Source organism: Capricornis sumatraensis, chromosome 16 (assembly GCF_032405125.1).
Source record: "Capricornis sumatraensis isolate serow.1 chromosome 16, serow.2, whole genome shotgun sequence".
Lineage (NCBI taxonomy): Eukaryota > Metazoa > Chordata > Mammalia > Artiodactyla > Bovidae > Capricornis > Capricornis sumatraensis.
This window is the reverse complement of record NC_091084.1, coordinates 17,307,361-17,320,749: the sequence shown is the minus strand read 5'-3', so window position 1 is coordinate 17,320,749 and position 13,389 is coordinate 17,307,361. Positions and strand designations below refer to the sequence as shown.

Here is a 13,389-nt window from a genome sequence, read left to right as displayed (position 1 = left end):
GCCAGGTGCGGGCCCGCCGGGGGCGGGGGACGCGGCTGGCATCCCCGAACCCGCGCGCCCAGCGGGAGGCGGGCGGGCGCCGGCGTCTTCGGAGAGGCGGGCGCGACGGGGGCGCGGCTTCGGGACGCGGGCCCGCCCCCGCCGCCGGGGCCGCCCACCCCGGCCGGCCGAGCGCGCCCCACCCGCGCCGCGCCCGGCTTCCGACTTCCCGGCTGCGAAGCTGTGCGGCCTCGCGCTCCGCCCGCCCGGCCCGCAGACGCGCCATGGGCCCCGAGCGCTGCCTGGCGCTGGGCGGCCTCCTCGCCCTGGCCGGGCTGCTGGAAGGCCGGCTGGTGCGCCAGGAGGAGGCCGGCTTCGGCGAGTGCGACCGCTTCTTCTACGCCGGGACCCCGCCCGCGGGGCCGGCGGCCGCTGCCCACGTGAAGATCTGTCAGCGTTCCGAGGGCGCCGAGCGCTTCGCCACCCTGTACAGCACCCAGCACCGCATCCCTGTGTACTCGGCGTTCCGCGCCGCGCGCCCGGCGCCCCTGGGCGCGGAGCCGCGCTGGCTGGTGGAGCCGCAGGTAAGCCAGGCGCTTCCCGAGCCGGGTCGCCGGACTGGCTTCGCAGGGCGCTTGGCAGCTCCCGCGAGCGGTCGGGAGGGGAACGGCGACCCCGGGCTTCGATGCCGGGGTCCGGAGACCCGCGTTTCCGACCTTCCCCGCCGCGCCCCCGGAATTACAACCTGCCTAGTACCCTGTCGACACCGCGGGCCGGAGCTCGGCCATCTGCGAGCCTGATATGAAGCTACAAGGGTCCGAGGTTCCCAGTAGGCGGTGGCTCTACAGCGTAGACATCTGCAGTGTCTCATTCATTTCCTGAACTGTGAGGAGCGTGAGACGGTGACCCAGGAGATCAGTCGAATCTGCAGGACGCGGGGGCTGGGAGCTTACAAGTTGTTGCCACGATTCTGCGGGATGGGTGGGTAGATGAAGGCTCAGAGAGGCAGCCAAACTGGCGGAAAGATGGGGTCGGTCTTCCTTCTAGGGAAAAGCTTTTCTTCTGCAGAAGCCACCTGAGCCGGAAAAGCATTCCCTTCTGCCCAAGACATCGAGTAAATCCCGTCTGAAGTTGTGTTGGCTTGTGCCATGCGCGCAGTCGTGTCCGACTTTGCGACCCCATGGACTGTAGCCCTCCAGGCTCCTCTGTCCATGGAATTTTCCCAGGCAAGAATACTGGAGTGGGTTGCCATTTCCTTCGCTAGGGGATCTTCCCGACCCAGGGATGGAACCCGCGTCACCTGTGCCGCCTGCAATGCAGGCGTATTCTTCACCTGCTGAGCTTAGGACAGTGAAATAAAGATACAGATGTTTTAGAAATGGGATGGGAGAGTTACAAGTAGTAGGCATCCACTGACTGCCTCCAGCTAATGGGAGGGACAAACCAGTTTTTCTTGACTCTTTATTTATATCTATTGATATATTATCGGATTCCCTGGTGGCTCAGACAGTAAAGCGTCTGCCCACAATGTGGGAGACCGGGGTTCGATCCCTGGGTTGGGAAGATCCCCTGGAGAAGAAAATGGCAGCCCACTCCAGTACTCTTGCCTAGAAAATTCCATGGATGGAGGAGCCTGGTGGGCTAAAGTCCAATGGTTGCCTATTGCCTCCAGCTAATGGGAGGGACAAACCAGTTTTTCTTGACTCTTTATTTATCTCTATTGATATATTATCAGACCGCTTGGAAAATCAGGTGGTCTCTCAGGGGGTTTGTTTGAGTTCTGTCTGGTGAGAGTGACCAAACATTCCGAGAGGTCCCCAGAGGTCCTGCTGAACCTGCCTTAACACATTCTGCCCTAATCAGCTCAGCCAGCCTCTGTCTAGAAGTCTGGGTCAGGCTCCCCTTCCCAACAACCAAGGGTACTTCATCCATGGGGGGAGGGGGTAGCTGAATACGCAGCCCACCCATTTTTTTTTCTTTTAAAGAATTGGCTGACCTTGATCTTTTTTTTTTTTCTTTTCAATGTTTTCATTGAAGTATAGTTGATTTACATCAGCCTGCCCCTTCTTGATGGCCACAGCTGCCCAGGACCACACCATGAGCAGGGTTTCTGTTGTTTTATTCAGAGTCCTGGGTTGTAATTTCTATCATCTCACTCAGCTATTTCTAGCTCTAAGACCTTGACCAGATCTCAGGCCATCTGCACCTCTGTCCTCTTTACCTTCTCCACATCCAGCTGATGAGCTCAGGCTTGTGAAAAAGCCTTGTTAAATTAGATACTCTAAGGCATACACTGGGGCTTCCCTGATGGCTTGGATGGTAAAGAATCTGCCTGCAAGGCAGGAGACCTGGGTTCAGTCCCTGGGTCAGGAAGATCCCCTGGAGAAGGGAATAGCTACCCATTGCAGTATTCTTGCCTGGAGAATTCCATGCACAGAGGAGCCTGGCAGGCTCCAGTCCATGGGTCACAAAGAGTCAGACATGACTGAGCGACTAACACTTTCACCCTTCAAGGCATGCCTTAATCCAAAGTTAGTTTGCCCCCATCTTCACCCCTAGAGCTCTCTGAGGATCCCCAGCTCCCCATTATGCTTGTGATGGCAGGCCTGTGAAGAAAATAGATGATCTGGTCCTGTCTCCCTGAGGATCTCGTGGACGGCTTGGGGAGCCAGAACATACATGCGAGGAAGGTACCAGGATGCGTGCTGAGCAAAGTTCAGTTAAACCCAGAACTCTCACATTTAGTAGTCACCCACTGTGTGCCAGGGGAACAGAGTGAGACTCCAAGATTCAAAGGCTTCCTGGGTGGGAGAGGTGGCTTTGCTTCGCATTAGAGCCTCAGTTTAAGCCTCAGTTCTCCCACTGGCTCACTGTAAACTCGGGCAGGTTGACTTGAAGGTAATAACAGGGTGATTCTGAGAATTAAATGAATTACTCTATACAAGGTTCTCTGAGAAGTGCCTGATACATCAGCCCTAGCTGTTATTATAACATAAGCCAAACACCCTCTGTTTAAAAAGGTAAGCAAAGTCTTGTTAGATTTATTCTGTCTTGGAGATGAGAGGAGAGAGCCTTTGGGTCAGGGTGACATTTGCGCTGTGCCCAGAAGGATATTCAGAAGGGAGACAGGGATGAGGCCATTCCCAGCAGAGGGAATATGCTTAGTGGGAAGCTTGTGGCTGATTCAGGGATTTGTGTGAAGGGAGTGGTCGGAGCAGCTGAACCAGTACCAGGGGGCAGATGACGGTCAACCTGTGCTCAGGCTGAAGGGGAGTGGTAGAAGGGAGGGGCTGGGAATGGAGTGATCAAGGAAGTTTGAGGGGTGGGGGGCATTTAGGTGCTTAATAAAGAAGCCCAAAGGAGCATGACTCATTCAGGAGAGAAGAAATGGACAGGATTTTCAGGGAGGCGGTGGAGACACTGGGCCCTGGGAAGTGAGGAATAGGTCTGGGGGATGAAATAGGATGGGGAAGGAAGAAGGAGCCGGTGGGGTGGGAGGTTGTTGTTGTTGTTTAGTCATGAAGTTGTGTCCAACTCTTAGCAGCTCCATGAACTGGAGCCCATTGGGGTTCTCTGTCCTTGGGATTTCCCAGGCAAGAATATTGGAGTGGGTTGCCATTCCCTTCTCCAGGGGAATCTGCCCGACCGAGGGATCGAACCTGCATCTCCTGCATTGGCAGGCAGATTCTTTACCTGCCGAGCCATCAGGGAAGCCCAGGGTTGGGGAGGGGGCAGCTTGAGAGGTAGGAGGTGCAGCAGTTCAGAAAAGCCCAGGAGGCCAGGGTCCCCTCCTGGGGAGGTAGGAGTGGTCTGGTGGTAGAGCCCAGCCAGAAGGATGCTTTCATCTGCAAGGCGGGCTTGTGCTGCCCGTCCCTTCCCACCCCGGTGTCTGGCCAAGTCAGCCAGGAGCCAGCGGGTATTAAGTGGAAGGCAAGAAAGGCAAGAGGCGGGGAGAAGCTGCCAGACCACAAGGCTGGCGGGCCCTGGAGCTCACTGCAGCAAATCTGCCTCCCCAAGCCTGCCTCCCCGCCAGCGTGCCTGCTGCAGAAAGATGCTCAGGGTTCAACGTGGACTTCGGCCACTTCCAAGCCCTCTGTAACGCTGAGTCACCTAGTGCCCGTGTCACTTTTTTGTGAGGTCAGCATTACCAAGAGGCCCAGGAGACAGAAGAGGAAGAGGCAAGGACCAAAGGAACTGGGTGTTTGCCTTCGGGTGAGTCAAGCAGGGCTGTTCTGACCCTGGGGCTCCCAGAGTTCAAGGCAGCAGTTCTCAAAGCTGTCCTGCAGTCTCCCTTTGGGAAAAGAAAAGAAAACCTCCTAAATCCAAGGTAATGGAAACTTAGTCACCTGTGTGCTTAGAACCTTTAGGGTGTGGGCTGCCCATTGCCTCTAGGACAAAGTTCATGCTGCAGAATGCACGTTACAAGGCCCCCATTCCCCAGGCTCCTGTCTGCAGCTCCAGCCTGTCTCCCACCCATCCCCACTCCCGTGGACTGTTCTAGCATTATCCAACTGCCTGGAGGACCTCTCCTACACCATTCTGTTGGTCACAGTTGTTCCTTTGCTCACGCTCAGTCCTTTCACCCTGAACACCCATCCTTCACTGTCCCCATCTCACCCTTCACTGCTTCCCCTACTCCATCCTTTAAGACTGTTTGGTGTCACCTCCTCCAGAAAGAACAGCCCACCTGAGTGAGGGCCACCTCCTGAGTTAGACCACCCGCAGCAGTCCCTCTAATTCCTCTATTTTTGTACTTACCACATTGTTCTATAAAGGGCTTCCTAGGTGGCTCGGGCTCCCCTTGTGGCTCAGCTGGTAAAGAATCACCTGCAATGCAGGAGACCTGGGTTCAATCTCTGGGTTCCGAAGATCCCCTGGAGAAGGGAAAGGCTACCCGCTCCAGTATTCTGGCCTGGAGAATTCCATGGACTATACAGTCCATGGGGTCTCAAAGAGTAGGACATGACTGAGGGACATTCACTTTCCCTGGTGGCTCGGTGGGAAAGAATTCACCTGCTAATGTAGCAGACACAGGTTCGATCCCTGGGTTGGGAAGATCCCTTGGAGAAGGAAATGGCAACCCACTCAGTATTCTTGCCTAGAGAATCCCATGGACAGAGGAGCCTGAGGCGCTGCAGTCCTTAGGGTTGCAAAGAGTTGGACATGGCTGAGCATGCCTGCTTGCATGCACGTGTGCACACACACACACACACATACATATTGCTTTATAACTACCTGCTTATGAGTTTGTCTCTCCAGTGTGAGCTTTTGAGAACTGAGGGCTGCATTTTACTCATACTTGCATTTCTAATGCCTAGGACATTAGAAAGCACTCAGTAAGTTCTGGATAAAATCATGTGATGTTTGGAGGTTCAGTCAAGCAGCAGGAGGTGAGATATTCTGCTGAGCTTTCTTGGTGGAGAGCTGCCTGCTTTAGAAGCTTGCCTCCCAGCTGGCCAGCCGCCACTGTTCCAAGCATATTCCCTACGCAGAGCTGGAACCTTCCTCTAAATCCACCCCATCAGTTCTAGCTCTGATGTTTGGAACTACCTCAAATGATTTAGCTCTCTTTAACATCATCTAACTGGAGAAGGAAATGGCAACCCACTCCAGTATTCTTGCCTGGGATATCCCATGTACAGAGAGGAGCCTGGCGGACTATAGTCGATGGGGTCCCAATGACTGGGACAAGACTTAGCGACTAAACCACCACGACCAGGTGTCATGTAACAGGGCCCCACATGTGAGGGGCCTTCTGAGGGACATAATGAGAATTTCAGAAGGAAGCAGAGAAGACAGAGGGGTGTTGCGGGTATTATGTGGAATGTGGTCACCTTTAAATTGAGAATGGGGAGGGGCAAGAAAGAGATGGGATAGCGTGTGAGCCTGTTAGCAGGGTGGAAATGATCTGAAGGGTTTGCAGTCAAAACTGAGGACTGGGTTCTGGTTTAGTACAGGGAGCCTTGACCTTTTAGCCGCTCAACTTACTTCCATTTAATGGAAGAATTTTTGGATAACGTACTAGTGATGTCTTTGCAAAGGATCTTGTCAATTTACAGTAGAAGCCAATGTATAAGACCCTGTCATTTTCTTTTTAAAACATTTTTTTTTTGACATGCAACATGTGGGATCTTAGTTCCCTGACCAGGGATCGAACCCATGCCCCTGCAGTGGGAGCCCAGAGTAACCACTGGACCAGCAGGGAAGTTCCAAAGTCCTTGTCATTTTACAAATGTGACTGTTGGAAGGAATTGGCTTTATAGGCTGCCTAAACTTATTTAGACTTACAAAAATACTGTGAGGTAGATCTTATTCTCTTCATTGTAGATATGAGGCAACTGGCCCAGAGGGGTTCATTAATTGTTGTGCCCAAGGTCACATAGCTTGGACTCGAACTCATGACTAGTTGCTCCTAGTCCGGAGCACTTTTGTTTTCCTGTGGAGATTTTTGACCTCCCGTGGTTCCACTGCTTTAGTGGTCATAGGGCTTTAACTCTCATCTTTCATGGAAGGTGGAAGTGTGGTTGCTCAGTTGTGTTCGACTCCTGCGACCCCGTGGATTGTAGCCCACCAGGCCCCTCTGTCCGTGGGATTGTCCAGGCAAGAATACTGGAGTGGGTAGCTATACCCTTCTCCAGGGGAGCTTCCTGGCCCAGGGATCAAACCTGGGTCTCCTGCATTGCAGGCAGATTCTTTATTGTCTTGAGCTGCCAGTGCACCTTTCACATGGGAATCTTAATTTCTACCCCACTTCTCTTTCCCCACCATCACAGGACAAGTGGGAGGACGTATCTGGCCATGTGAATGTTGTTTAGGTGTCAGTGACTCCAGAGTAAAGAAGATATTTTGGTCAGTGGCAAAAGTATTTTCCTAAAGGGCCCAGTGAAGTCATGGTTCAGATCTTAGTGAATGTACATGAACAGTCACAGCTAGAAGCTCAGTTAAGTCTTTAATCTTTCATTTCCATCAGTACCTTTTTGCTTATATCTTCTGAAGCTGTTAGATGCACCGTTTTGTTTATTCTAACACCAGCCCTCTTTTTATTGTGTCAGAGAACAGATACAAAGAAGATATCATACATTGACATCTCTGGGTAAGGGGCTCAGCAAATGGGACATTGCTGATTCTTTCTTCCTCATTACGAAACCTGACTTTGGATCCTTGCTCTATCATTTACAAGCTGTGTAATCTAATTCTTCCAGTCCTCTTTTTCTGATCTGTCCATTAAAGATAATAACAATGTTGACTTCATAAAGTAGTTATGACAAACAAGATAACACATATAAGCGTGTAGCATAGAACCTGTAATATGATGAGGCCTTAATAGTAATGTGTACACTATTAAGGTCTTCCTCTAATGGGTGTTAGACACGCACACGCACACGAATGGAATGCTGGATTAGACAGGTAACTCCTGCAACCCTGCATGTCTGTCCTAAAACATCCACCTGTGTATCTTCTCAAATGCTTGGTATGTGTCCCACAGTCACATAATAGGTGCTCAGAAGGTATACGGTGAGAGACACTGAATGGAAGATAGATGGATGGGTGGATGGATATAGGCGATTGGAAAAATCGAAACAAAACAGAGTCCAGAGATGCCTCCACCCTCCCTGTCCTGAGCAACTAGAAGATGTATTGTCATAAAGCGAACAGTGAGCAATTGCATTCCAGGCTCCTGTGCCGAGCCCGAGGAGTGCCGGGCAGCGCCTGACTCACAGGGCTGGTTCCACAGTCAGTTGCTCACAATTTCTTCTTAGCAGGTAGTAAAAACAGGAGTCACACATTCTCCCCTTTGCTGCCTTTTTCTCCTTTTCTGGCTTTTTCTTCATCTTTGAATCTAGTGTCTCCATCAGATTCGTGGTTGCTCTCAGGAGCAAGTTAGGGTACTTGCCCTGAACTGGCAGAACACTTGAGTGACTCTTTGTCCTGGAATTGTCCAGTGTGATGGATCTGTATACCATTCTTTCAGTCCAGAATTGAATTTGGGCAGTTTAGGGAAAGGAACTATCATTTATTAATCCCCTACTGTGTGCAAGGATCTTCACAAATTAGCTCATTCATAGAACAACTCTAGGTCTTATGATCCATGGTTTGTGGTTTAGGAAACTGACGTTCAGAAGCATTAAATAGCTTATCCAAGGTTAAATTTGCCAGCTGCTTATGCTGCCTCACTCCAAAGCTCTTAGCTCTCTTTTTGCTCTGTCATGCTGCTTTCCAATGACAATGTCAGTATTTTCTCTCCAGATTCTCGATGGACTGATGTGTTATTTTCATTTTACTGAATTAATCCAGTTCTTTGGATGTTGTCTGGCTGGGCTTCTAACACACTGTTCTGGAAATCTCAGTTGCAATTCATGGTGATTGAATGGAGCTTGCCTTGAGGAATAAAGATTTTATTTGTTGGGTTTCAAATTCCTCTTCCTTTCAAACTGACAACTCTACAAGTGGAAATATGAGAAGATAAATACTCCCACTTGCCAGTAGTATTCATTGCCAGGGATCTGATCTTGCTCCCAGAATTCCTGTTTGGTCAACAGTGTCTTTTCCTTCAAGTTGTGTATCATATCTTCTGAGTGGTCCTGTAGCCTGTTGCTTCCACAGAACCTGACACATATGCAGCAGTAATTCATTGCCTACTGACATAGCGATTTGGCCATTGAAAGGCAGGAGACATAGGAAAGAAAGCAAGTCTTCGAGTGAACCCAAAATAGAAGCACCATTTAGTATTCCAGTCATGCTTTTATTGACCCAGTGCCTGACAGACATGTGGCTCATTCAAAGGAGGTCGAATGAGGGCATTTTATATTTTTAATCAAAATTGAAAAATGAGTACTTCTCCTTTTTCACAGTAAATAGATGACTGAACTAGGGTATGAAGACATAAATTGCATGTTCCAGTTGACTTGCACCTTCATTTTAGGGGTGATTGAATTGACCAGGAGGCATGATGGAACAGGGACCATGTGAGGAGATGGCCACTATTTATGCATCTGAAAGGCTCGGCATCCACCACAGTCTCAGAATACGCAGGAAGCACAGAGAAAGGAAAACTGGGCTTATGAACCATAGAAAGATCTTTTCTCATTATTGAATATTTCTATTGTATCTGAAACCATGGAACCCGTGATGACATCGGATGCCTCCTTCACGGCCAGGTGGGACCGTTTGGGATGGTTGATGGCCTTGCTTCTGTGCCTCACCTGACAGACTTCATCCCTCTAAGCCCTACCATCTGTACCCTGAGGTTCAAGCTGCCACCATCTTCATCCAGGCCTCTGCAAAACAGCTGCCCAACTGGCTGACCCATCTCACCTGGGTCTCCTTTAGCCTTCCTCCACCAGAAAGTCAGAGAAAGTCTTTCAGAACGTTCATCCTGTCTCCAGCGACCTCACTGGAAACCCTTCAAGGGGTCCCCATTTCTCGTCAGATACAGTCCTTATCGGGGTCTCCAGAGTCCTGTGTGGTCGGCCTCCCAGTCCCCTCCCAGCCTTATCTGCTGTCACACGTTGCCAGGCCTTAACCTCTGTCCGCTTTGGCTTCTTGCTGTTTTGTTTTCGTTGTTGTTTTTAATTTCTGTGTTCTCTCGCATCATAGAGACTTTGTACCTACTGGACATATTTGTCTTCCATGATGTTGCCAACTACGTCAGCTGCCAATGAGATGCTAGTCACTCAGTCATGTCCAATTCTTTGTGACCCCATGGACTGTAGCCCGCCAGGCTCCTCTGTCCTTGGGATTCTCCAGGCAAGAATACTGGAGTGGGTTGCCATTTCCTCCTCCAGGGGAATCTTCCCACCCCAGGGATTGAACCCAGATCTCCTGCATTGCAAGCAGATTCGTTACCATCCGAGCCACCAGGGAAGCCATCAGCTGCCAATAATACTCTCTAAAGGCACCAAACACACCTTTCTTTGCTAGCGTGGTACAAATGTACATTTATTTGTATGACTGAGTGCCCCTGACTAGACTCCGAGTTCCATGCATGCAGGATACAGGCCTGTCATGCTCACCATCCTAACACAGGGGCTGGTAACCTTTTCTGTAAAGGGCCACAGAGTAAATAGTTCAGACTTTGGGGCCATTTGGTCTCTATTGCAACTATTCAACTTGGCTTTTCTAGCACAAAGCAGCCACAGACAATGCATAAATGAGTAAGCGTGGCTATGTTCCAAGAAAAATTTATGAAACAGGTGGTGGGCTGGATTTAGTGCATGGACTGTGGCTGGCCAACTCCTGGTCTAACACGATGCCAGCCCTGAGTATGTGCTTATTAGTCAATGTTATTGAATATTGGGCACTCAGCAGGTACGGGTTGAGCCTTGCCAGTGAAATCTGAAAACTGTGCAGTCTTATTCCTCTTAGGGCATGGCAGCCCTAGATTGAGACCTACAGTCAATTTCCAGGAGCTTTTTTAATGTGGTGCTGGTGGTGGTTCTTTATATTAGGCCTTTTTAGGACTGAGAGACTTCACTTTCACTTTTCACTTTCATTCATTGGAAAAGGAAATGGCAACCCACTCCAGTGTTCTTGCCTGGAGAATCCCAGGGATGGTGGAGGCTGATGGGCTGCCATCTGTGGGGTCACACAGAGTCAGACACAACTAAAGCGACTTAGCAGCAGCAGCGGGATGATAAAAGTAATCATGTGCTTATGGGCAAAAAAAAATTTCTGAGCATTTTGGAAGTATATAAAGAAAAAGATCCCTCTTCTAACAGATAGCCAGTCTTCATAGTCTGTGTGTATGGGTTGTGTGTATGAGTGTGTGTGTGTGTGTAACATTCCAGAAATTTCCATCACATACAGAGAGACCTGTGCACTCTCACATCCTTTCTTCTGGTCAAGCATTAGCATCCTTTTGGATTCTGTGAAGCCATGTTTAACTAGCCTCTCAAACAATCAGCACCCTCATGGAGTGGGAGAGAGAAGGGACTTTTGTTGAGCAAATTTGCACAGAAGCATAAACAGTTTGTCTCATGAAGCACTTTCATGTGATAAATATTTAGAAGGCCTGGGGACTTGAAATGGGAAGTCTATTTCATCGCCTTCTTTCACAGCTTTAAAGTCATGTATAACTGACAGATGGCCTGAAATAATGCCTTCTTCGCCCTGCTGAGTAGATGAAGTGTTATCCTCTACATTAAGAAGAGAGTGGGCCTGGGGCGACCCTGGGCTGCCTGAAGTCACAAGGCCAGTAAGATGCAGAGCTGAAGGGATCTCGTCTCCAACCCGGGGTTCCGTCACTGCTGCCAAACAGTCTCACCTTTAGAGGAACTTGAAGCAAAGCACATTCACAAAAGTCTGGAAAGAAAAGAAAGTGAAGTCATATCCGACTCTTTGTGACCCCATGGACTTTAGCCCACCAGGCTCCTCCATCCATGGAATTTTCTAGGCAAGAGTACTGGAGTGTGCTGCCATTTCCTTCTCCAGGGGATCTTCCCAACTCAGGGATCGAACCCCAGTCTCCTGCATTGTGGGCAGACGCTTCACTGTCTGAGCCACCAGGGAATCCCACAAAAGCCTGGAGGAGAGGTCAAAGAAAGGGAAATGATTTTGCCTACTGCTGTTGCTAAGTCACTTCAGTTGTGTCCGACTCTGTGCGACCCCATAGACGGCCTGGGGGCAGACTTACTAGCCTCAGAGGCTGTTGGTGACACAATATGGAGAAGCAGATGCTGTCTTTTGTGCTAAAGACAAGAGATCTTAAGCTACAACAGGTTGAGGAGGATTGAGTAAGTGTTAGTGTTAGTTGTCCAGTCGTGCCCGACTCTTTGCGACCCCATGGACTGCAGCCCACCAGGCTCTTCTGTCCATGAGATTTTCCAGGCAAGAATACTGGAGTGGGTTGCCATTTCCTTCTCCATGAGGAGGATTGAGGTCGGATGCAAATAAATCATTTCCTGATATGAGACCTAGAGCCAGACATCCTGGAATGTGAAGTGAGCCTTAGGAAGCATCTCTATGAACAAAGCTAGTGGAGGTGATGGAATTCCAGGTGAACTTCAAATCCTAAAAGATGATGCTGTGAAGGTTCTGCACTCAATATGCCAGCAAATTTGGAAAACTCAGCAGTGGCCACAGGACTGGAAAAGGTCAATTTTCATTCCAATCCCAAAGAAAGGCAATACCAAAGAATGCTCAAACTGCTGCACAATTGCGCTCATCTCACATGCTTGCAAAGTAATGCTCAAAATTGTCCAAGCCGAGCTTCAGCAGTACGTGAACTTCCAGATGTTCAAGCTGGTTTTAGAAAAGGCAGAGGAACCAGAGATCAAATTGCCAACATCCATTGGATCATCAAAAAAGCAAAAGTTCCAGAAAAACATCTGTTTCTGCTTTATTGACTATGCCAAAGCCTTTGACTGTGTGGATCAGAACAAACTGTGGAAAATTCTTAAAGAGATGGGAATACCAGCCCACCTAACCTGCCTCCTGAGAAATCTGTATGCAGGTCAGGAAGCAACAGTTAGAACTAGAGATGGAACAACAGACTGGTTCCAAATCAGGAAAGGAGTATGTCAAGGCTGTGTATTGTCACCTTGCTTATTTAATTTATATGTAGAGTACATCATGAGAAATGCTGGACTGGAGGAAACACAAGCTGAAATCAAGCTTGCTGGGAGAAATACCAATAACCTCAAATATGCAGATGACACCACCTTCATGGCAGAAGGTGAAGAAGAACTAAAGAGCTTCTTGATAAAGTGAAAGAGGAGAGTGAAAATGTTGGCTTAAAATTCAACATTCAGAAAACGAAGATCGTAGCATCTAGTCCCATCACTTCATGGCAAATAGATGGGGAAACACTGGAAACAGTGAGAGATTTTATTTTGGGGGGCTCCCAAATCACTGCAGATGGTGACTACAGCCATGAAATTAAAAGACACTTGCTCCTTGGAAAAAAAGCTATGACCAACCTATACAGCATATTAAAAAGCAGAGACATTACTTTACCAACAAAGGTCCATCTAGTCAAGGCTATGGTTTTTCCTGTAGTCATGTATGGATGTGAGAGTTGGACTGTGAAGAAGGCTGAGCGCCGAAGAATTGATGCGTTTGAACTGTGGTGTTGGAGAAGACTCTTGAGAGTCCCTTGGACAGCAAGGAGATCCAACCACTCCATCCTAAAGGAAATCTGTCCTGAATATTCATTGGAAGGAGTGATGGTGAAGCTGAAAGTCCAATACTTTGGCCACCTGATGTGAAGAACTGACTCATTTGAAAAGACCCTGATGCTAGGAAAGATTGAGGGCGGGAGAAGGGGCAACAGAGGATGAGATTGTTGGATGGCATCACTGACTCAATGGACATGAGTTTGAGTGAACTCTGGGAGTTGGTGATGGACAAGGAGGCCTGGCATACTGCAGTCCATGGGGTACCAAAGAGTCGGACACGACTGAGTGACAGAAC

At 49.3% G+C, this 13,389-nt stretch overlaps 1 protein-coding gene across 1 annotated transcript in view; it reads left to right on the top strand.

The window, feature by feature from the left end:
* The first annotated feature begins 263 nt into the window (after nt 1-263).
* The window catches only part of ENDOD1 (endonuclease domain containing 1), a 31,625-nt gene continuing 18,499 nt past the window's right edge, over nt 264-13,389 (top strand). The window contains exon 1 of the mRNA XM_068988707.1: nt 264-563. Coding sequence (XP_068844808.1) covers nt 264-563 — 300 coding nt within the window. The remainder of the gene's footprint in view (nt 564-13,389) is intronic.